General features: G+C 46.7%; 1 protein-coding gene across 6 annotated transcripts; it reads right to left on the reverse strand.

The window, feature by feature from the left end:
* Positions 1-1,496: 1,496 nt before the first annotated feature.
* Positions 1,497-22,905, reverse strand: TPM1 (tropomyosin 1). Of its 6 annotated transcripts, none has more exons than XM_032700714.1 (10): positions 22,568-22,891; positions 21,504-21,629; positions 13,429-13,562; positions 12,125-12,242; positions 11,604-11,674; positions 10,734-10,809; positions 10,125-10,187; positions 9,806-9,875; positions 8,457-8,535; positions 6,884-7,102 (listed from the first exon to the last, which is right to left on the reverse strand). In XM_032700714.1, the coding sequence occupies exons 1-10, from the start codon at positions 22,679-22,681 to the stop codon at positions 7,099-7,101; spliced, it is 855 nt and encodes a 284-aa protein (XP_032556605.1). In that variant the 5' UTR covers positions 22,682-22,891; the 3' UTR covers positions 6,884-7,098. The 6 variants fall into 6 exon arrangements, with proteins under 6 accessions (XP_032556606.1, XP_032556610.1, XP_032556605.1 ...); XM_032700716.1 differs by lacking the exon at positions 10,734-10,809 and adding an exon at positions 11,301-11,376 and having other exon boundaries at positions 6,920-7,102; XM_032700715.1 differs by lacking the exons at positions 6,884-7,102; positions 8,457-8,535 and adding an exon at positions 1,497-2,438 and having other exon boundaries at positions 22,568-22,905.
* Between the last annotated feature and the right edge of the window lie 188 nt (positions 22,906-23,093).

Raw genomic sequence — 23,093 nt, forward strand, 5'->3', positions numbered from 1 at the left:
GGAACTGGAAAGCTTTTATTGACCTCTTCTGAAGCTGTCTGGATTCATCTGCAGCACTGCACTTCAGGGAAGTCTGCAAACAGATTCTCTTCAGATTAATTCTTATCTGCCTGCTTGCACACGCTCACCCTGTTCACGGTGACATGATATCACCGAGACATGGAAACCACAGCCTCCTCCTCCTTACCCTGACACACAGTCAGAGCCCAGCTCAGATTCCCCTGACCACAAAGCACTTTGTGGTCTCCTGGAAAAGGAGCAATTTTGAGAAGCAAACAAAGGGTCTGACCTCGCCCAGACACATTGTTTAGGACCCAAGCACACACCACGGGACCAGACCAGCACTGCAGTGCAGCTGGCAGCACACTCAGCTGTGTGAGACTCGTGGCCCAGTGCCAACAGCTCCTCTGTTCTGCTCCACTCTCTGGGTGGCCTTGGGCCCTACCCTGCAAACTATTACCAGCACAGCCCTTCCCTGCTGGAAGCAGCCCACTGATCCAGCAGCACCAGCCCAAGCCACGCTCTCAGAGCTCAGTGATCTGACATTTCATCTTGTGCTAAGGAAGGAAGGACAAAGACTGGAGTGATTTACCTCTGCACCACTGCTGCTTGGAGCTGTGCACTCTCAGCCTCCATCACAAGGCACTGTAGGAGCCTTGTAACATATATTCTGCTTCCCAAAACCACAAGGGAAACACGAAGCCAGGGATTTCACCCTTTCCATTCAGGATGACTTGGCAGCACCCAATCAATCCTGTAAAAGCTTGCAATGCTACACAATGAAACGTTGCAATTGCAACACAATGAAAAAAAGCCAGACCTGCCCCAGTACATCTTCCCTCTCTGACTCCCACCTAACCTGAAGTTATTATGTGTTACTTTACCCTTTCAGCAGAAGCTGATAAGTCACCTCTCTTCAGCTGCTTGCTAAGAGTCCACTAATGGAAATTCTTTGGTGATCTGGAAGGTTATCTGCACCTGCCTACTGCCAAGCTCCTTGCTGCTGGAAGGATGGGCAGCACCAACTTTCAGCAACATACTACAGGAAAAGAAGTAGTAAAAATTATTTTTCAAGTTCTGAAGTTGCCCACTGACAGACCTCACCATTCAAAGACACCCACATGTAGAAATCAGCAACCAGCAGTGAAAAAGTTGGGTGAAAGGATCTCTTATGAACGTGACACGTGACTTTGGAAGGTTTATCACAGTATTCAAATAAATTAACCCAAATTACCTGGTAAGACATACAAATACAGGGTAGTTCTTCCAAGAGCAAGGCCTTTAGGACTCATTTACACAGAGGTCTATGGGAGTTCTGCCATGGTCTTACCAAAACTAGTTTGGGTCAACAATGAATAATTTATAGCCTGCATTTTTATATAACCAGCACATCACAGGGTACCACACTGAGGGACACTGCACACGTGCAGACTTCACACACAGAAAGGTGACGTGATGAGAAACAAATCACAGGAGAGCAAAATTAAAAAAAAATGTCCGAAAATGTGCATTTTATTTCATATCATTATACAATGTTTACAATACAGGTATACTTTTAAAACTGCTCAAAGAAAGTGTGAAAAAAAAAAAAAAGTGAGGCGAATATCGGTTTCAGAATTCCTCCCCCTCCCCAAAATCCACACAAATAAAATACATTTTAAACAATCTCTTCCAAATTAATGTTTTGTCCTGAATTTATTGAATCTTTCATTTCAACATGAAAAATACAATCGAATGAATACTCAAGGTGAAATGCTGACCTACACTTCTGTATTGAGTTGCAAGAACACAATTTAAAACCTCCAGGAGCCTTCACTTGTCTCTGTTGCTCACACACCTTCGTTTTACTGAATTAGAAGGCACAGAAAGTCCAAATTCTCATAGATCAGTAAAATTCTGGTAAAAATAAATTACTGTGCTGGACAACTCCTGACTTGTCTGATATCAAACAAAAGACTTCAGTAGAACCTTTTGTTCAAAATAGCACCATTTCCAACTGATCTCTCCTGCACACCAATCATTCTTCTTGGGTCAAAACTGTAGTTGGCACTTGAGGTGGGACACTTTCTGCCACAGCCAGGATTCTTCAAAGACTAAGCACACTGAGTTGCTGAACTCTCTACAGAGTGTAGGTAACATTTTTGTTGGGAAATGGCACATTTAAACCATAATGTAACGTAGCTTAACCCGCATATGGCTTGCCCAGTTTGGTGTTTCCCTGACCCCTGCTTGGTACTTTAGCAGATGTTCTTGTGACTGTGGTGAAACTAAAATAAAGACACGTTTAATGGGGCTTCACGGCAAGCAGGTGTAAAAATAACAAAACAAACAATGTGGTTGCTGCTAAGAAGGTTTTCACATGTTGTTTAACTCCAGTAAAGTTTGATCCAGCATCTGATGCATATTAAGGTTTTCTTCTTTGGCATGTGCCACTTTCTCTGTTGTGGGATTAGAAAATTAAAACATGAATAGCAGTTCTTTGGAGGCACTGATTCTCAGAACATGAAGGCATGCAATCATCACTGCTCTCAGAGGGTTTAGAAAGTTAAGAAATGTGCATGCTCATAAATACCAATGTTCCCAGACAACACAACCAGAGAGAATTCCAAATTAATTAAACAAACAACAAGTAATGCAAGTTTAGCACTGTTTACAGCTGCATTTGTTAAGGAAATGCACTGCCACCAGAGATGCAATTCTTGCATGTTCTGGAAGCTCTCTGCTTATAGGAATGTGTAAATGGCTTTTTAAAATTATTATTTTTTAAAGTAGCAATAAAGAAAATAATTAAGTTCTTTGCAGATCCCTACTTTAAGTTTCATAGAATTCAGAAACGCAAAGAACGAAAAAAATAAAAATATTCTCTTCTTCAGTGAAGTGACCTTTAAGAAATTTATTTCTTCTAGAAAATAAATAAAATTGAAGTTAGTAGCTTTATGCTGCATGCACACTTTTATTGGACAGTCATTTAACACACTTATTTAATACAATAAATGAGCATAACGTTCTAGAGGTGCATCCTACCGGAGTCCAGTATAGTAATTTCACACTACTGCAAGCATACCTTCAAACTGATCAGGATTTTCAGGTGGAGCTCCCATGCTTTTTTATTTTTCCCCTCAAGTCAAATACAAGCCCAGTTCATAGAAATGCAAAGTTATGGCATCAAAGTCTCCAGACAACAAAACAGCTGTAAGGATCCTTTAAGTTGGTTTGGAAACACACAAATTTGAATCCTGGTATTTTTCTCTCATTCTAGTAAAAATCTCAGGGCCAATTCATGTTTTCTCAGGCAATCTGAGTGCCTGACTGAGGCTGTTAATTTTTGGATACTCTCAGGGAAATGCTGTTCACTGAAGTGGAAAGAAGCCACTGCCCAGCCAAGAGCTCAGTGCTCCTCCAGAGCAGGTGTGCACACACACAATAAACAGCCTCATCCAGGAGAAGCATTTTCATATTTTTCCCAAGAGAAACTGAGAATTTCATTTATCATTTTACCATATCATCAACAGCTCAAAAAAGAAAAATGAAAAAATCAATTTCTAGGTTTCTTGCTTATTTCTACTTTTAGTGATTGGTTCTTAAAGAAAATTTGGAAGAGGGTGTTTTTAAACAAGTTAACAATATGGTCACACTAAGGTTTAATCCTCATTCAAGGCCAGCTTTAGTTCATTAGTTAGGCGACTGTTTTGCTCAAGTTGCTGGTAGAGTTGGTCTGTACAGGCAGCAAGCAGGTTAGAAGGGAAAAAAAGAGGCAGAATGAAGACAGATTAGACAGAGAAAACAGTTAAATAAGAGTTAATAAAGAAACTGGTCACATGACAGACAGTTCAGTAACATACAGAGAAACATTTTACCTTTGTTTCTACAACTCTAGTAATTAAATAGCTACTCCAAGGAACTGGCTAAGAATCCTGCTGTGGGGAACAGCTGTGGGACACAAAAACTGGAACAGGAACAGAACTGCAGCCTTATTCCAACAGCTACCAAGTCCTGCTTTAGTCTTTTGTACAGTGTGTGGAAGATTTGTTTCATGAGTGCCATTTTTCTCTGCAAACTCTTTTAAGGTGTGGTGGAACCTCATCTGCCAGTGGAGGGAGAGCAACTGCATCACAACCAGCAGAAATAACAGCAGGAGATGCCAGGAGCCACCTACCACCGGGTCTGACTCAGCCCATACGCCCTTCCTAGGGAATCTGATGGCTGAAATGCTATTTTTGGTTAGGAAAATATACTTCTGTTACTGCTATCAGCACCTTTTGATAACTTTAAATTGCCCAGTTGTGCTCTGCAAGAAAACAGACCCACACATTTGGTGAAAATGAAATGGAGGGATGAAAACCTGTGTTGCTCAAATACAGCAAACAGAGTGGACGAGTCATGTTCACACAGAACAGCCAGGACTATGTTGTGACAGCACAGTTAGTGAGTTCTGCAGAGTGAAAGAACATTCCACAATGGCTTTTCACTGTCTTGTGTTCTCAAAGTGCCCATATTCTCCTCAATAGTCTAGATTCAAACTGCACTCCTGACCTCTTGATCCCAGATTATTCCCCTCCAGGAAATGACTGTTTCTGATTCTTTTCCACAAGCTTCCTAACAGCTTCCACAGAAATGCTCTTCCCCTGCAGGCACTGGACACAGCAAAGGCAAAGCTGTGCAATGAGCTGGGCTGCAGGACATGCTTGTGTGGTGAGTAACTCCTCCCAGCTTCCTCCCCAGCCCAAAGTCCAACAGCCAGCTCAGTAAAACCAGGGCACGTTTCACAGCTCTGATCCGGGACCAGTAACAACTGGGGCTTGTCTCTCTCATCAGGATAATGTCACATATATGTGGAAAAAACCATCAAAACCTCAGAGTAACTAAAATTTCACTTTGGCAAAGTGTATTTAGTTGTTATTCAAACACGACATTTGAACTGAGAACTTGATGCTTACCTCCACCACAGGAAACCCCTCCCTAACTGAGGCAGAGATTTACACTATTCCTCAATGTCCAAAATGAGACTAAAACCCCCAGGTAAAACAGGAAAGCATCTCCTGAGTGTAGAGCAAGCCCTGGATCCCCCCCAGTCTGTCTGGGCTGTCCTTTGGCACAGAGGCAGAGCCCTGTCAGCCAAGCCTGTGTTCAGGCTCAGCCTCAGCTCAGCAGAGCCCAGGCAAACCAGAGCCCACGTGGGAGGTGGAACATCACCACCAAGGGGGACAGGAGTGCTGGAACACCCTGCAGGGAGAAACCAGCAGTGCTCTGGGCAGTCAGGATCAGTGCAGCAGGACCAGGCAGGAACTCTGCACACAGCTACCTGGGTGCCTGCACTGCACTGCCCTTCCCAGCACTCTGCTCTCCTGCAGCACAGAGTTGGTCACATGTGACTGACAGAAAAGGGAAAAATTGAATACTGATGTCCAAAATTATTATGTTAAAAATTGCCAGGGTCCTACTGTGGGTTTTGGGCTTTTTTTTACTCTTCTTAAGAAACAAGAGTATTGCAAGGAACTGAGGGGGAAAACAACACTTACTGCATCTCAGCTGATGAGCAGTAACTTACTGAACTTTACTGCTTGAGCTACCTCTGACTGCTGACACACATCCTGCTCTTGGCCTCCTCCCCAGGGCCAGCAACAAAAGGATGTGTCGTGGGATAGAAAATTGGGATGCATCCATTTGCAAGCCTTATTTGGAAAACAAGTTTTGGGGAAGACAGAAAACCTAGTCTAGACTGCACTGCTGAATCATCTTGGAGCTGAACAAGAAAGACACATTTACAGTATTCTACAAGTTAAAAACTACGGTTCAGCTATAATAAGTTTATTTAGCTTTGGTGACTTAGGAACTTTAGCAGCTTATAGAGTGACCAGAAATCAATCCAGTTTAAACTGATTCACTTCAACATGAAATGGAAAATAACTCCTTTCACTGTAAAGAAAATGAAGTTAAAATAAGGCAATAAACTCCCTAATTGCAAATGAAAGTATATAAAAAAGCCAAGTGTCAGTATTTAATGCTTCATCCTAAATTAGGCACTGACAAATCAGCTGAAAGCCAATGTTCAGGCTTTCAAACTTGAAACCCATGATGTTCCACTTTGCAGCAGAATCATTACATCAATAGTATAATCCTGAGTTTTCCTACTCCAGTTTTGAAACACTTCTCATGAGTCTGCAATTCAAACTCACAAGTCTGAACTAAGCCCAGGAGTGGAAAACTACTGAAACCTCCCTGATGAACTTCCAATCCTATCATGCCACTCAAGAAAAATACATTGAACCCCCCCCAAAAGTTAGCAAGTAACATGTTTGCTGAATTAAGTAAGGGTGAAAGAGGGAAAATTTTTTTGCAAGACAATTCAAGGACTATTTTTGGATGAAAAAAAAATTTAAAATTTCTGATATTGTCCCTTTAAATCTGTCTCAAATATTTAAGTTAATGAACAAACACATCTATATAAAAGATTAGAAGTCTTCAGCACCAAGGAAGGAGCAAATTTCAGGCTTTAAAGTGAAAAATGTGGTGTCAAGGATGTAACTGTCCTCTCAGCCACGCTCCCACGACCAAGTGACCCCAAGGAAGAAGTGTCCTTGCAGATTTTGGCCTAACAATAACAACTCAAAAAATTCCCATTACATCTATTTGTCATTTTATCTGCCTCATATTTTGAGAAAAACTAAGATAATAACCAATAACTGGCCGCTTTTGACACCAAGAGTAGTACTCTCATCCCCCAGACTGCTCTCACTGGCTTGGCATTGTCAACCTTCAGGCAAAAGTGTTTGCAGATAAAAAAATGAAAACACGGGAAAAAAAATAAATCCCTGCAGGCAAAAAAGAGCATTTTTTTATTAATAACTTAAATAGTTACTTAAATAAATAAAAGGCAAGGGAATAGCAAAAGGGATACAGCTGGGATGTTTATTTTACATTGAGAAATGTAGTTTCTGTACAGCAGAGCACAAAGAGAGCATGTTCTGAGACAGGTGTAGAGGAGGAGAGTCAACTAAGCTAGAGGACAGGACAATGAACCCATGAAACATCCAAAGCTTGGGAAGATGTTTTATCCAACCCGATGGGGATGTCTTTGGAGAAGTGAAGCAAAGAAAATTATCTGCATGAAAAGAAAAAGTGAGATAAGGTAGAAAATGAAAAAAAGGTGCAGTAAAGACTTCCAAAAAAGCAGCAACTGCACAGCAGAGCCCAGCATGCTGAGAGACTATACTACAGAAACAGCACACCATGCTGGGACTGGAATGTCCTCATGTAGCAGCAGAGTATAATTTAAAGTCTGTTTTCCATTTAGGAATATCCCAAATTGAAGAAATACTGTAATCTCTGTACACAGAGGAGGAAAAGAGAAATCCATTTGCTTGATAAACCACAGAGCAAAAGCATAAGTTGGGAGGGAATTTAAAAACAAAAAACAAAACCAAAGCATACGAAGCAGACAACATCAGACCTCTACTGACATGTTGGTAGAGAGAGGGAGGAAAGCAGTGAACAGACACAGGGATGAAAAAATGCAAAGAAACAAACATCTAAAATATGGGTGCACACAAAACACACTTCAAGCTCTGAAAAAAACCTTATGCCTTGTGGAAAGCATGCCAGCCTCCAAAAAGAAGTGCTGGGACTAAACATGGCACCTCATAAGTACCTGAGAGCCACAGCCCCCTTCCCCTCTGTCACGTCAGCTGTGCAGGGCTCATGCAAGGGCAAGGTATGACCATGGGAAGGTGGATGTGTGCTTTCCTGTCATTATTTTTCTCCTTATGGCTCAAGTTGGTATTACCACATTTTTGGTATATGTAAGTTAAATTACTATTACTATCCAGAAAACATGCAGAAGAAACCTAAAAACAATTGTGACTTTTATGGGTTTAAATGACAAAGTATTTTAAATCAATTTCTGCACTTGTGATTTAGTGATAACAAGTGAAATTTTCAGAGCAGTTAAGGCAATTTAGATAAACACTTTCCACTGCCATTAAAATAGAGAATATGGCTAAATCTAAATTTCTTTGACATTTTTGTACAGAAATTTTACCAGAGCAAAAAATTGTGACAGCAGGCAGAAGAGTACACTCCAAATACAACACATACCAAGGCAATTTTCTCTGGTAAAATGAACAAGAGGGAGCTGGCAGACAATGCTTGAACAGAGGTGAACTGAAAGGACAGACGGAGCTACAAAGGAAAGGCAACCCCAGGACACACGGACTGCAGGCACCGAAGGAAGGAGTAACCATGAGCTTACAAAATCACCATGAGGATTTACCAGGCTAGGCACAACACTCACCCACACTTTGCCACGGTAAAGAAATTGTTCATGGTATTTTGTACACCTAAGTCTTGCTAAAGGAATGAGTCTCCCACTGCACAGGGGGGACCATTTCACAAGCCGGCACCGCGCAATCAGTGAGGGCAGGGAAGCGGCAGTGGGGACAAGCTGGGAGGACATTTACATGGAAGTCATATCATTGAGAGCGTGGTCCAGCTCCTCACTGATGGCTTTGTACTTCAGTTTCTGAGCATACAGCTCATCTAATGGTCCCCCAGGGAAGGCAGGTGTGCAAGGGAATGGAGCATGACCATGGGTGGAAGGTGAAGGTGGTGGCACGGGGACACCGTCCAGAAGCCGCAGGAAGAGGGGAGAGGGCACAGAAAGAGGTGTTGTGACAGACAACATGAAAGAAAATCACAAAGTTAGAGAATAAAAGAAAAAAAAAAATCAGGAGTGAACAGTCTTATGTGACAAGTTCATTAACTGCACTGCCAGTGGGGCAGCCTGTGATACAGAGAAAACCAAGGAAAAAAGGGGAAAAAATCCATGTTTTGCTGCCCTGGATTTTTGCTTTAATGCACGTTAGGAGGGTACACAGGAGGCAAGGGAGAAAAGAGCCAAAAATGGGGCTCAAGGAGGATGTTACCATTTCCCACCACTATTTTTCCAAACCACTCTGGTTTGTGTGCTGGCATAAACTCAGCTTCTTACAGCAATTTTTGTTCCTTCTAAACACTTATCCTCCTTCTCTGCTTCCTTTCTGAGTCAGTGATCACAAATTTTCAGCAGCTACCTACATATTCCACAGCCTTCATGCAGAATTCAGCCTGCCACACCAAGCAATTAAGCTTCTTAAAATCCTAGACTTGGTGTAAGGCATCTAAATAGCAACCTCCATGTAACTTCTAATTACAAAGCCCTGCTGAATTATTTTCTCTGGAGGCAGGAAGCACATTCTGCTATTCTGCTGCAGTTCTGATAGTTTTATCAAAACCTTAAAACAAACTCTCTGAAGTTAAACGAGCTGTCCTTCTGATGATGTATACAATCTATCAGCTTTACTGAAAACCAACAACTGGTCTGTGTCACTAAATGCCTGCCCTGACCCACACTTGGCACAGTATTAAATTAGGTTAGCTTGCTACATTCCTAATTATTGCAAACATAACACAGCTCTTTAGTAAGATGATAATAACACTTACCATCTGATCCTTCACCCTACACACTTATATACCTCCAAGTAGAAGAGTATAAAGCAAAAAAAATGAAAGGAGTCTTAAGAACATGAGAGAAAAAGGAACAGGCAAGAGCAAAACACTGTTCACCTGAAGCATTTAAGTTATCAATACATTTTAACTGGAAAATGTTTTGCCTATTTTGCTCTTTAGGCAGACCCATTTGTAAAAGCGGGACAAGCCAGGCCAGTAGAATTGGGTAATGAAAAAAAAACCAAACCAAATCCCCACCCCCCCCCAAGAGCAGAATAAGAGACATGTATTTCTACAGTAAGTAAAAACCAGAAGCCCATACCTTCTAGGTCATCAATGCTCTTCTCCAGCTTGGTTACTGACCTCTCAGCAAACTCAGCACGGGTCTCAGCCTGGGGTCAAGACAAACACAGACTGCTTTAGGAAACACACACTCAGTACTTAGGAACAGTGCAGCAACAGTTCACATGGGGAAAAAAGTACCATGAGAGGAGGCAAATATATACTAGTTTTTAGGAGGGACATTTAACACTAAACTCTTTCCAAAGTTATGTGTTCACTCTTAAGGCAAAGTAGTGTTTATACTAAAAGAATCAAATGTCCATTAGAAGACACATTGCAAAGAACAGCTCTAATTTTACCTCCTTCAGTTTGTCAGTCAGAACTTTAATCTCCTCTTCATATTTGTCTTCTTTCTGCGAGTACTGTAATTAGAAAGAGGATCACTGGTATTAGACCAGGTATTCTAAATACACCAGAAAACCCACATTTGAAACTCTCTTCTAATAGATCACGTGTACACAAGAATCTAATATGGGTAAAACTAAATTAATTCCAGTTGCAAGGCTGTGGTAATGCAGTTCATTACAAGAGTCAAACTTCCCTTGAGATGTATTCCAGTGTAATAAGGTGGGAACTCCAAGCAGAAACTAGTGCTACACTTTTTCTAAAGAGGAGTATTGTTTGGAGAAACTGAATATTAGTACACAATGCCAGCTGGAGGGTAATTCCATAAATAATATTTAATCCTGTCAGAGTACTTCAGAGAACGTGTGGCCAACTAATACTGACCTATTTGGAACTGGGAGATACGCTGTGAGAGCCAAATATGAATTGAGTAGTGAGTCCAAGTGCTCCTACAGCCAATGGCCCTGCTGAAATGCTGCAGTGACCAGCATTTCCATATAAAGGAAACCCCACAGGCCAGATGACAAGTAAGGGACACATTCTCACATAAGTCTCTATCCTACCTTCTCAGCCTGAGCCTCCAGCGACTTCAGGTTGTTGGTCACAGTTTTCAACTCCTCTTCAAGCTCAGCACATTTGCTGTTATTTCGGAGGGAAGGCAGGAAAGGGGCGGATGGAAGATTCAGTCAAGCAAAAGAAACAGGAGAAAATAGGGGGAAAAGATAGAGAAAAATGAAAACAATTACGGGGCAAAAGAACGGCCTCAAAAGCAGCTGATCCATCACAGATTGAAAGCGGCTCTTTGTGATGCCAAATATCACTTCAAGTGCACATTAAGACGATGACCAGACAGAAATTTCTCTACAGCCCTTGGCTTACACAGAAACATTTATGGAGCTTTTACACGTGAGACAGTTCAGCTTCTTTTGGCTGCACAGGAGATCAGTTTTAAAGGTAAAAATGAATAAATAAACAAAAAAGAGACCAAAGAAAACCACCAAAGCAAGATGCAAAGAGAGTGAAGAGCATAGCAAGGACTGATTTGTTACTACGGAGTGAGCTAACCAGCTATGGAAGCTGAAAGACTTGGGTTGCAGTTAAACCTAAGAACTGTTTATTAGTGTCAGTACCTTATCCTCTGCAGCCATTAATGCTTTCAAGGTTTGATCCATTATTCTTAACTGTTCTTCCAGCTGTCGGACTTGGCTGTTAGTGAACACATGAAATGCACAAAAGCCATTCACAAAATCAGTGTGCAGGTACAGCATGCAGTGACAAAACACAAACAACACATTTACTTCGTTTACTTCAACGATTACAGTAAATGAGCAAAACGGCAAAACATAGCTTGGAGCTGAACACAGTGTGCTGCCAACAGTCCATGCTGTTATAGTCATCCTGGGGCACCTCACAAGAGGCACTTCAGCACTTACCTTTCTGACAGCTCAGCACGCTCCTCAGCCCGCTCCAGGTCGCTCTCAATGATCACCAGCTTACGAGCCACCTACAAGAGAAGCCCCTGGACAGTCAGATATTATGCTGCTGCAGCACAGGTCACCTGCTTCTAGAACCTACTAAGCAGGGGGTTGGGCCTCTTCTCGGTTTTTTGGTCAACACATGAGTTTTGATTCTGTGACATCTTCATTATTCATCTGAGTCTCAGTTATCTGACATTTTTCAAGACCTCTCTTTCACCAAAAGGCAACTTCAAAACAGGTCTTTTTCTCCCTAAGAGCCTAGGGAACACTCTCAAACATTCTGGCACAAAGCTCGAAGCACAGATCTCCTGCCACCTTGCCCCCTGAGGTGTACAGGTGTCCATTTCTCCTTCCACAACAGCTGTGAAGAGTGGTGTTTGTGACCCTTTGAACTTAAAGGGCAAAGGAGGGAAAAATAAGGTACAGGCACAGCCTAATGGACTTTAGAAAGAGGTGAGCTGCCCTCAGGAACTGACCTCTTCATACTTGCGGTCGGCCTCTTCAGCAATGTGCTTGGCCTCTTTGAGCTGGATCTCTTGGATTTCCATCTTCTCTTCATCCTTCTGGGCTCTATTTTCAATGACCTTCATTCCTCTGAAAGATGTGAAAAACAAGAAATGCGAGGGTCAGGGCTTGCCAGTTTATCTCCAGCTCCACTGCTGGTGGAGTGAGACTTGCAGACAGCTGCATTAAGGTGAATGAAGAACATCACACAGTTGAGTCCTCACACCATAGATCTAGTCCTGTGCACTCCCACCCAGAAGTCCAAGGAACAAAACGTCTTAAGAGGAAAGAAAGTGTGATTTGTTTAGCTCTCAACCACAGTTCAGCTCTACTATCCTTTTTTCGTTTTAAACTGAATGAAAACTCATCTTACAGAAAGGTAAATAAAGGGTCTTGCTTCTCAAGACCTAATAGGATGACTGAAAACATCTGTGCTTTTACACTCACCATGAAACAGCATGCTACAACCCTTGCAGGACTGACAAGAACCATGTTTATGGGCCAGACTCCCCTGAGTTTTACCATGTCAGAGCTCTAGAACACTGGAGCTCTCTGTGTTCTGCATAAGCACAATTTTAACTCATAACATGTGTGTTGCACATCTGACCCAAATTCTCTAAGTGTTTCAAAACACACTGTGAGTCTCTGGTGTTTTTCTGTTCAACAGGCTGCACAGTTAGTGAGGCAGAAATACATATGCAGAATATGTAGGCTTCTTTCACAATGAAAGGTATTATCACAGATAAAAAATACAATCTATAGAAGAGAGATGATCTTCCAAAGTCACAAATCTTGAGTTCCTAACTCACATTATGGACTTCTGGAAAGCTGAAGGAATTATAAGCCTCTTTCCTTTGCTCACCTTCATGTACTAATCTTGCCAACAGGAGAATCAAAGCCTCTTCCAGCACTTTGCTATTCTCCAGGTGAGATTTTCTACCCACAATGAAATCCAGAGTCGCCCAACAGCACAAGAAGTTGTCATCCAAAGAGAGAAATCTGGGCTTGGTCAGCCAGTTTTCACAGGATGTGACATGATTCATCACAGGGCCCACCCCACTCAAACCTCATCTTTACAACTGAAAAGGAATTCAAGCCTACATATTTTGGACATTCCTCCAGACAAGCTGTAACTGAAGTCCACGCACCCAAAGGCAGAGTAGATTACACACGTTCAGAGACACAGGAGTGGTCTAATTTACTTCCCGACCCACACCCTGGCAATTAGGATCTTTGTCACGAGGGTAACGATCCATTCAGGAGTGGCCCCACCCACCTTTCACTCTCATCTGCAGCCTTCTCAGCCTCCTCCAGCTTCTGCAGGGCAGTGGCCAAGCGCTCCTGAGCCCGATCCAACTCTTCCTCAACCAGCTGGATGCGTCTGTTCAGAGAAGCCACCTCGCTCTCAGCCTAAGCACGGGAAGAACAGAAATTAGTTCACAATAAGGCACACATCATCTCTTGTAAGACTGTCCCATTCACCTGCTAGTGCCATTTAACAGCACTTCCCTAATGCCTGACTTCAGCCACTATGAAATCCCTACACATGGATGTACCTACTCTCATTGAATTGTGAAGTTATTGCTTAACAGAGGAAAAAGTGATTAATGCTTCCTTTCAATGAAGCACATCGAGGACTGTACAATTTGTACTAGAAAGAACTGCACTGGAAGAATTATGCACTGTTACCTGAATATTTTCTGTTATTGTATTTGCAGACATTAATCACAGACCTCTCCTTTTTTTTTTTGTTAAATCAACACAAACCAATTATGAGCCTTCTATTATCCCAAATCCTTTATTTGTGACCTTTCACCACATTTGGGTAAGAATTGTCCCAGTGTTTCCTGGAGTTCCACAAGAAGGGTTCAGCGTAAACACACAAAAATACACCTGGATCAGCTGCCACAGAGAGAGCAGGAGAACATTTAAGAAGTGTCTCAGTACCCTGAAGTTTTATGTACAGGCAAATTATGCAAGACATGCTAAAAAAGGCACCAGCAGAGGCTACATCTCAAGAAGGGCCCTGGTACAGGCAACAACCACTTAAAACACCTTCTCCTTTTGTTTTTTCCCCTATAGTGCCAACCTCAAAATTCCTCTAAATTTGCCTCTCTGGCATTATTATCTGTTCACTTAATCTTCTGTACAACCCTTGCAACTGATCTGCCTCTTACCACTACAAGCTCTTACTTCTGACATCTTCAAAACTATTCTTGTTTAAGTTGCAGACTAAGTTCTACAACAGCCTCCTCACGGTAATCTCATCATAAAACTTTCTTTCAAAACTATATTAAGCACAAAATATATATGAAAAGGTCATTATTTTAAAAAGTTAATAACTTCAAAGAATAACTGTCTTAATTAGTACTGAAAATTAACATAGATTATATATATATATATATGCTATATATGAACATACACACATCTGAATTTCCTGTGATGTCTAGTTGAGGAGGGAACCAACCCTCCAGCAAAAGCAGATACCAGAAGTATCAATTTGGTACTTTTTCTTTTCTAACCAGAGGTAGCTGGATACAGTTGGCTGCAGTGAAAATTTTGCTGTACATAACAGAAGGAAGAGTAACTTACAGACCAGACAAGTAAAACTACCTTTGACATAACAGTAACAATGCCCCGCTAGAATGACTGAAAGCAACACAGAAGCAAGGAAACAAATATGTCTTTGAACATTAATATGTATTGGCAGTGAACATGGAGAACCAGAAGAGACTTCATTCTTAGAGATCCATATTAATCCGAATATAGAATATTTTGCTGTGTGTAATCCAAGCCTGTCTTTTCAGATTTCTGGCTTTAAATAGCAAGAATTTGAACTTTCTGGTTTAAGAAAGAAAATAACCTTTCACAAACGTTACTCTTGGGAAATTTGTAATAATGTTACCAGTTAATTATTATCACGCCAAGACTCCTCACCACGATAAGAACATACAATGCGCCTGGAAAACACCGGGTGAGTAAAGTTCAAGTTTTTACTTCCTGCTCCAGTAACTCACTCAGGATTTACCAACCAGCCTTATATGGCCCAAGTTATTCTTCTGCAGAGCAGGACTTCTCTCCTTATATGGCAAGGCAGGAAAAAACCCCAGTGACATTCAGGGGCACTCCCACAGCTACCAGACAAACACAACCTCCTGTGTGTCTGCCACACCACTTACACACACCACATATTTCCACAGTGAGAGATGACATGGGTAAGGTACCACCGGGTGTTAATTATTACTATTGCAAGGGAGAGTCTGTTTTCCAGAAGAAGGAAGAAAAATGCATTTTGAAAATGCGATTTCCAACAGACCCTTGAAATGCCTGTACTGGAGACAGAACAGATTCTTTTTTAAGGCAATGGCTGCTAATCACAGTCTTGAAACTTTTAACAATCTGGTTTAACAATCAAGAGCTGTAGGCTGTGATGTGTTTTGGCCACAGCTTTAGCTTTTTCATTGTTTGCTATCTGTACCTTGCACAGGAAGAAAATAAAACCCACATAACAACCCAGGCTGGTCACATGTTGTACGCCTAAGGACTGCACTGAGGGAAGGGTCAGATTCACACCTCTGCTCTCTTCTGCAAAGCTCCCAAAGCCTCCCCTCCTCAAGCATACAAAAATACAGCTGCAACAATAAAAAACCCTACTGTAAAAAAGGCACACATCTACCTGTACCTGGGAGTTCAGTTTTCCACCTTTATCCACCCCAGCACTGACCCCTCCAAACAAAAACTTAAATACCATGCAAATGCACTCTGCAGAATTTCACATCATCCACAGGAACCAACTCCAGGGAAGACACAAACACCAACCTTTAGGGCCCTTTATAGCAATGTAGCTGAGCTCTTAAGGGAAGACTTCACCAGCGAGCTACCATCACTTCTCCAGCACTATTCCTTCTGCCACAAAGCTTCCCACTTCAATAGAAATCTCCTTATGTGTTGTTTAGAATAATATATGTTACTGAAAGTAGAATAACTGGTGTCCTTTACTCCACCAAACTTAGAAAATGAATACAAGTTTTTTTAAAGACAGAAAGTCTTATGAAACCAGTTAATGACTGTGACATGGTCCTTCACCAAAAAAAATGGATATGCCAAGTGAGCTGCAAGAATGCAGTAGTTACACAAGCATAGTAGCCGTATTTTGCTCCGTCAGGAAGATCACCTGCAAGTAATCTGCAGGCTCTTCCTCTGAACTTGCTGCCTGGAATGTGCAGGAAGCCCCATATTATAAGGAAATCTAATAATCGCCATTTTTTCTATTGCAATAAAAGACACAAGAAAGTTGTTCTTTTGCTTCCCTTTCATACAACCACAGAAGACACTCAAACTGCCTCGAAGGATACTGCACATTTTATAGCAGGAAACATTAAATTACAGCTGCTAGAATTCCCCAAGGTCAGTGGCAAGACAAACAACAGCCCTATCAGGTTTTTTTGCTGTGACTGCCACACATAACTACATCTCTCTGCTCTCTAAGTTGCTCACCCTTGATCTCATCTCTGCCTAAACCCAAGCCTGCTGTTCCTCTCCCATCCCAGCAAGCAGCTCTGAGGAGCAGCACCCAGCAGAGCTGTTCAGCCACCCGATCACACTGTTGTGCGTTCAGGTGCCGGGGCCATCTCAGGTTCAGCCCCAGGTACGTAACTTCCCAAGTGTCGCCATGCTGATTCCCAGATGAGCTCGCTTGGATGGCAAAAGAGAACTAGGACTTGTGGGGGAAAAAAAAAAAAAAATCACAAAAGCTTGCTCAGAACCTGACACAAAGCACCGAATCGCGAGCACCTCGCCTAAACTCAGGCTCGCAGCAGCCGGGCGCTGTGCTGCGGGTCCGCGGAGCGGGGCAGGCACCGCACCCCCGCCCGCCCCGCAGCCCCCGGGGCCGCCCGCGGCAGGAACGGCGGCGAAGGAAAGGTCGGGGAGCCCCGCGGAACGAGGGTCCCCCGCCCGCTCCCCCGGGCCGAGGGGCGGCCGTACCTCCTCCCGCAGCGCCCGCTCCTGGTCCACCTCCCGCTGCAGCCGTCCCGCCCGCTCCTCGGCCGCGTCCGCCTGCTCCTGCAGGCTGCGGATCTTCCTGCGCACGGCCTCGAGCGAGCTCATCGCCGCCATTCCCGCCGCGCCCTGCCCGTCCTGCCGCCCGCCCGGCCCGGCCCGGCCCTGCCCTGCCCGCCTCCCGCCGCGGCCCCGGAAGTCCCCCCGCGCCGAGCGCTCCGGGGCGGGGCCGGCACCGGCATCGGCATCGGCACGGGAGCGGGGCGGGACCGGGCACGGCCGGCGGGGAGGGGCCGGGCACGGCCGGGGATGGGCTGATCCTGCCTGGGGTCCTGCCAGGGATGGGCCGGAGATGGGCCGATCCAGCCGGGAATGGGCTGGTCCTGCCTAGGATCGTGCCGGGGATCGCCGGTGCCGCCGCTCCCGCTCGGGCCGGGGCTGGACCGGGGCTGTGCCGGGGCAGTGCCAGTCCCGCTGCGGGCCGGGGATGTGCCGAGGATGAACCAGGGCTGTGCCGGTCCCAGTCAGGGCTGTACTGGGGCTGTGCCGGGCATGGGTTTTGCCGATCCCGCCGATCCACTCGGGCCGGGGACGGGCCCTGCCGGGGATGGGCTGTACCGGGGCAGTGCCGCTCCCAGTTAGGGCCGTACCGGGGCTGTGCCGCTCCCGGTCGGGGCTGTGCCTATCCCGGACTGTGCCTATCCCGGACGGTGCCGATCCCAGGGCTGTGCCTATCCCGGACTGTGCCGCTCCCGGTCGGGGCCGTACCGGGGTTGTGCCGGGGCTGTACCGGGGCTGTGCCGCTCCCGGTTAGGGCCGTACCGGGGCTGTGCCGCTCCCGGTTAGGGCCGTGCCGGGGTTGTGCCTATCCCGGGCTGTGCCCATCCCGGGCTGTGTCTATCCTGGTCTGTGCCCATCCCGGGCTGTGCCCATCCCGGGCTGTGCCTATCCCGGTCTGTGTCTATCCCGGTCTGTGCCCATCCCGGTCTGTGCCTATCCCGGTCTGTGCCCATCTCGGTCTGTGCCCATCCCGGGCTGTGTCTATCCCGGTCTGTGCCCATCTCGGTCTGTGCCCATCCCGGGCTGTGTCTATCCCGGTCTGTGCCCATCCCGGTCTGTGCCTATCCCGGTCTGTGCCCATCCCGGTCTGTGCCTATCCCGGTCTGTGTCTATCCCGGTCCGTGCCCATCCCGGGCTGTGCCCATCCCGGTCTGTGTCTATCCCGGTCTGTGCCCATCCCGGTCTGTGTCTATCCCGGTCTGTGTCTATCCCGGTCTGTGTCTATCCCGGTCTGTGCCCATCCCGGGCTGTGCCCATCCCGGGCTGTGTCTATCCCGGTCTGTGCCTATCCCGGTCTGTGTCTATCCCGGTCTGTGTCTATCCCGGTCTGTGTCTATCCCGGTCTGTGCCCATCCCGGTCTGTGCCTATCCCGGTCTGTGTCTATCCCGGTCTGTGCCCATCCCGGGCTGTGCCCATCCCGGTCTGTGCCCATCCCGGTCTGTGCCTATCCCGGTCTGTGCCTATCCCGGTCTGTGTCTATCCCGGTCTGTGTCTATCCCGGTCTGTGCCCATCCCGGTCTGTGCCCATCCCGGTCTGTGCCCATCCCGGTCTGTGTCTATCCCGGTCTGTGTCTATCCCGGGCTGTGCCCATCCCGGGCTGTGCCCATCCCGGTCTGTGTCTATCCCGGTCTGTGCCTATCCCGGTCTGTGCCCATCCCGGGCTGTGCCCATCCCGGTCTGTGTCTATCCCGGTCTGTGTCTATCCCGGTCTGTGCCCATCCCGGGCTGTGCCCATCCCGGTCTGTGCCTATCCCGGTCTGTGCCCATCCCGGTCTGTGCCCATCCCGGTCTGTGCCTATCCCGGTCTGTGTCTATCCCGGTCTGTGTCTATCCCGGTCTGTGTCTATCCCGGGCTGTGTCTATCCCGGTCTGTGTCTATCCCGGTCTGTGCCCATCCCGGTCTGTGTCTATCCCGGGCTGTGCCCATCCCGGTCTGTGCCTATCCCGGTCTGTGTCTATCCCGGTCTGTGCCTATCCCGGTCTGTGCCCATCCCGGTCTGTGCCCATCCCGGTCTGTGCCCATCCCGGGCTGTGTCTATCCCGGTCTGTGTCTATCCCGGGCTGTGCCTATCCCGGTCTGTGTCTATCCCGGTCTGTGTCTATCCCGGTCTGTGCCCATCCCGGGCTGTGTCTATCCCGGTCTGTGTCTATCCCGGTCTGTGCCTATCCCGGTCTGTGTCTATCCCGGTCTGTGTCTATCCCGGTCTGTGCCCATCCCGGGCTGTGCCGTTCCCGCCGCTCCCGCTCCAGGTGGGTGCCCTGGGGCAGCAGCGCCCCCTGGCGGCGAGGCGCGGAGGGTCCCGCGGGCCCGATCCGGCCTCAGAGCCGAGGTCGGGACCTGGGTCGGGGCCGGGGTCAGAGCCGCCTTTCCCCCTCTAAACCGCCCCAGTACAAGCGTAGTAAAATGGCACTGAGCAACCCGCCGGATGGTGCACCCGGCCTGGCTCCTGAGACACCGGGATGGGAGAGGGGGCTGCAGCTGCCCCCTCCCAGGTGGGGTGGCTCCGGGGATGTGCCCGCTTTTGGGACGTGAGTCACACCGCTAGAGGAGATTTCCTCATCCCCTGTAAGGCGAGTCCAGCACAGGGAGCAGGCACTCCCGTGTCTTTTTCCCAAGGCTTGGAACTATCCAAACCAGTAGAGCAAACACTGGGTCAACTGCCCTAAAGATACTCTGCTTTGTCAAAAGATAAATACGTCCTTAAAATGTCAGACATATTCCATGCACACAAATAAATACAGCATTTACCTCGATGAAAACAAGCTAGACATCTCCTACCCTCCACCTGAGGGAAGACTGCAGATAAAATTGCCCTCAACTAGCTTCCAAATGCTGTTTTCTAGCAGGGGAAAACGGCATTGGGATGGGCTAGGAAGATCCTTAATTTCAAAATGGGAATCTAGTAGCATTTCTCCTGCCTTCATCCTAGGCAAGCTATTTCCAAATAGTCTGCATACTTTTCCTTATAAGGAATATCTCCCCTGGATCTATATGTGGTTCCTTTGAACAAGTTAAACAAACGTCCTGCTAGGGAGCTGCCTCCCCTCTATGGCAGCCGTGCACAGAACACAGACATCTGATCCACATTAGACAGAACCCCTCTCCCCCGTTCCTAGGCATGCTTCTGTTTGCTCAGTTCCTGAGTTCTCTTTCAAAGCCATACAACTTAATTGCCAATACTGAAGCTAAATTTTGTTTCTATCTTTTCCTCCTTTTAAAAGTAAAATGAGAGAAAAGGATGCTGCCTTTCATGCCAAGTTGTTGTTTGCAACATTTCCCCTTCTGAAAGTATCCTTCCTCCCCCTGAAATACTTTGCTTGCTTCGTCTGTGGCAACTCCTTTTTATTATGGCTTTGAGGTTGATTTTTAAAGCTGAGCTATAGGAGGAGAAGTGTCATGGCTTTGGATGTACTGTAGTTTCACCTATTCCTGTAATTCAGACCTGAGATTTACTCCGACAGAATCAAGCTGTCCAACAGCAGCGACAGTGACCAGGACCTTAACTGCAGAGAAATATACTCTTGTGGCTCCATGCATGCAATACATTAAATGCATGTCAGGGGCAGACAGGTGGGTGGGATGAGGGCCTGGGAGAGGCACAAGCTCTTGCCTTATTACCATATAAAGTGCTGAGCTATATATATCTCCCAGCTTGCTCCTAGGATTCCTGTCCTCTGAACTGCAAAACTACCAAGTGTCATCTTCCAGACAATTTTCTGTCACACAAGACTGAACTTTTCTTTAACAAGTGAAACAGTTCCACTGATTTCCAGGAAAGAAAAACAACAAGGAAAGGACCTTTCATCTCAGGGATGAGTGAGCCAAACTAGTATCTAGCAGCAGTTCTAACACATGCATGCCTAGGAACAGCTCTCTTTAAGACAGAACTAGCAGTCCTTGCTCTTCTGGATCTCCCTCTCCTGAATCTACTTGCTATTAACTCTCTGATTCTGTTTCACTATCAAGACAGTGTCATTCCAGCCTGAGCCATTTTCCCATCACCTGAACAGATAAACCACCCTTTCTTTACTTTCACGTCTACAGCAGCAAATACACATGAAAAGCACATGTCAAGTGAGCAGTAACCCAATCAAATGCCTCTGATAGTGTGCAAACCTCATGCAAGGAGGTAGTGCTGTGTTTCCCACCCCCCTGCCCAGGAGGTGCCCAGACCCTGCCATCAGCAAAGCTTTGGAGTGCTGCAGGCAGGAGTCCTGGCTGTCCTGTGCAGGGGGAGTGTGTGGGTTCTCTGCTGGGCTTGTGGTGAAAGGGATGGGGGTAACTTACATCTGTGGCCTTTTTGTCAGCCAGTTCCAACTTTTCCTGGGCATCTTTAAGGGACTCGGAGTATTTGTCCAGCTCGTCCTCAGTGCCCTTCAGCTTCTTTTGTAGAGCCACCAGCTCGTCCTCCAGCTGTGATACGGGTGAAGGTGGTGCAGAGGGGAGGGTGGGCAGGAAAAGGTGCAGCAGGCAACGTGATCGTGCAAAGGGAGAAGTGAGGGTGCAGAAGGGACAGAAAAGGACAGACGGACAGAGAGAGAGAGAGAGAGAAGGAGAGACAGTTATTCTCTTTGCTTGTGGCAAGGGCACGATACCTTGGCAGCATTCTCCTCTGCGGAGAGGAGGCTGTCCTCAGACTTGTGCAGCTCTTCCAGCACTTGGTCCCTTGAATCCTCCGTCACACGCAATTGCTTTTCCAATTGCACAATGTCATCCTCTAACTAGGTGCACAAGAGGAAATACAACGCACAAATATGTTTCTCCCTGGGCTTAGGAAAGTGGGAAATTAATTTATAATCTCCGTCCCTTCCTCCCTCCTCCTTCAGGATCTTCCAAAAACGTGCAAACAACGTGTCTCCCTCCCCCAGTCGAATAAAGCCCCAGGTGTAAAGGAGGGGGGTTGGGGAAGGACAGGAAAATGGGACGTGCATCCGGAGGAGGGTGGGGGGGCAGCTGGAATCGGACAAGTCTGCTGGGTGATGCTGTAGTGGGCGAACACAGCTTTAAGCGTCCTTTGCCAAGTGGCAGCCCGTCTGTCCAGTGCTAACGAGGTAGCCTTCCCCGGTGACAAAGGCACGGAGGCCACGCGGCTGTCCCAAGGCCCCGCTCCCCAGCGGGAATGGTGGGAACAGGGGGGACCAACTCCCACCGGGCACCCGGGGACCTCCAGCCAGGAGCTGCCAGGCTGAAGCTCTGCCTTAGGGAAAGTTCAACCAGTTCTGCAGGGGCGCGGGGGTGGAATACAATAAGGTACGGGGAGTGGGGGGGAAGAGGAGGAGGGGAAAAAAAAGAGAGGAGTCCGGAAAAACTTGCGCCCCGGCGCTGGCTGCGCCCAGGCCCCCGGTGCAGACCTGCTTGCTTCTCTCCTCCGCTGCCTTCTTGTCCGCCTCGGCTTGCTCGGCTCTGTCCAAGGCGTTCTCCTTGTCCAGCTTCAGCATCTGCATCTTCTTCTTGATGGCATCCATGGTGGCGGTGGGTTAGGGCGCGAACACGCGCGAACTGCTCCCGAAAGTCAAACTTGTAAAGCTGCGGGACAGCCCCGATCCGGACGCGGGCGCGGCCCCCGGGGGAGCGGAGCGGAGCTGCGGGGCTGGTCCGTGCGGGACGGGGCGCCGGCCGAGTGCAAGCGGCGGGCACGGAGCGCCTCACAGATATGTACTTTCCCAGGGGGCTGACTGCATTCCTCAAGACATCCAATACTTTTTTGGAAAGGGTTTTTTTTTTTTTTCTTCCCTCCCTCCCTCCTCCGTTCGTCCCTACCCCTTTCCCTCTCTCACTGCCCCCCGGCTTTTTTTGGGAAGCGCAGCCCTCCCATTCGCTGCCGCCTGCCATTTGACCGTAGATATGACTATATATGGGATGCGATGGGCGAGGTGA

This window comes from Chiroxiphia lanceolata, chromosome 12 (genome assembly GCF_009829145.1).
Source record: "Chiroxiphia lanceolata isolate bChiLan1 chromosome 12, bChiLan1.pri, whole genome shotgun sequence".
Classification (NCBI taxonomy): domain Eukaryota; kingdom Metazoa; phylum Chordata; class Aves; order Passeriformes; family Pipridae; genus Chiroxiphia; species Chiroxiphia lanceolata.

Excerpts from the sequence above, each read along its gene's own strand:
- TPM1 (XM_032700720.1), bottom strand. The coding sequence starts at position 22,681 with ATGGATGCCATCAAGAAGAAGATGCAGATGCTGAAGCTGGACAAGGAG. Across the intron at positions 21,630-22,567 it reads CGGAGGAGAGAAGCAAGCAG|CTGGAGGACGAGCTGGTGGC; the intron begins GTCTGCACCGGG and ends CCCGTATCACAG. Across the intron at positions 12,243-13,428 it reads GCTGCAGATGAGAGTGAAAG|AGGAATGAAGGTCATTGAAA; the intron begins GTGGGTGGGGCC and ends CACATCTTTCAG.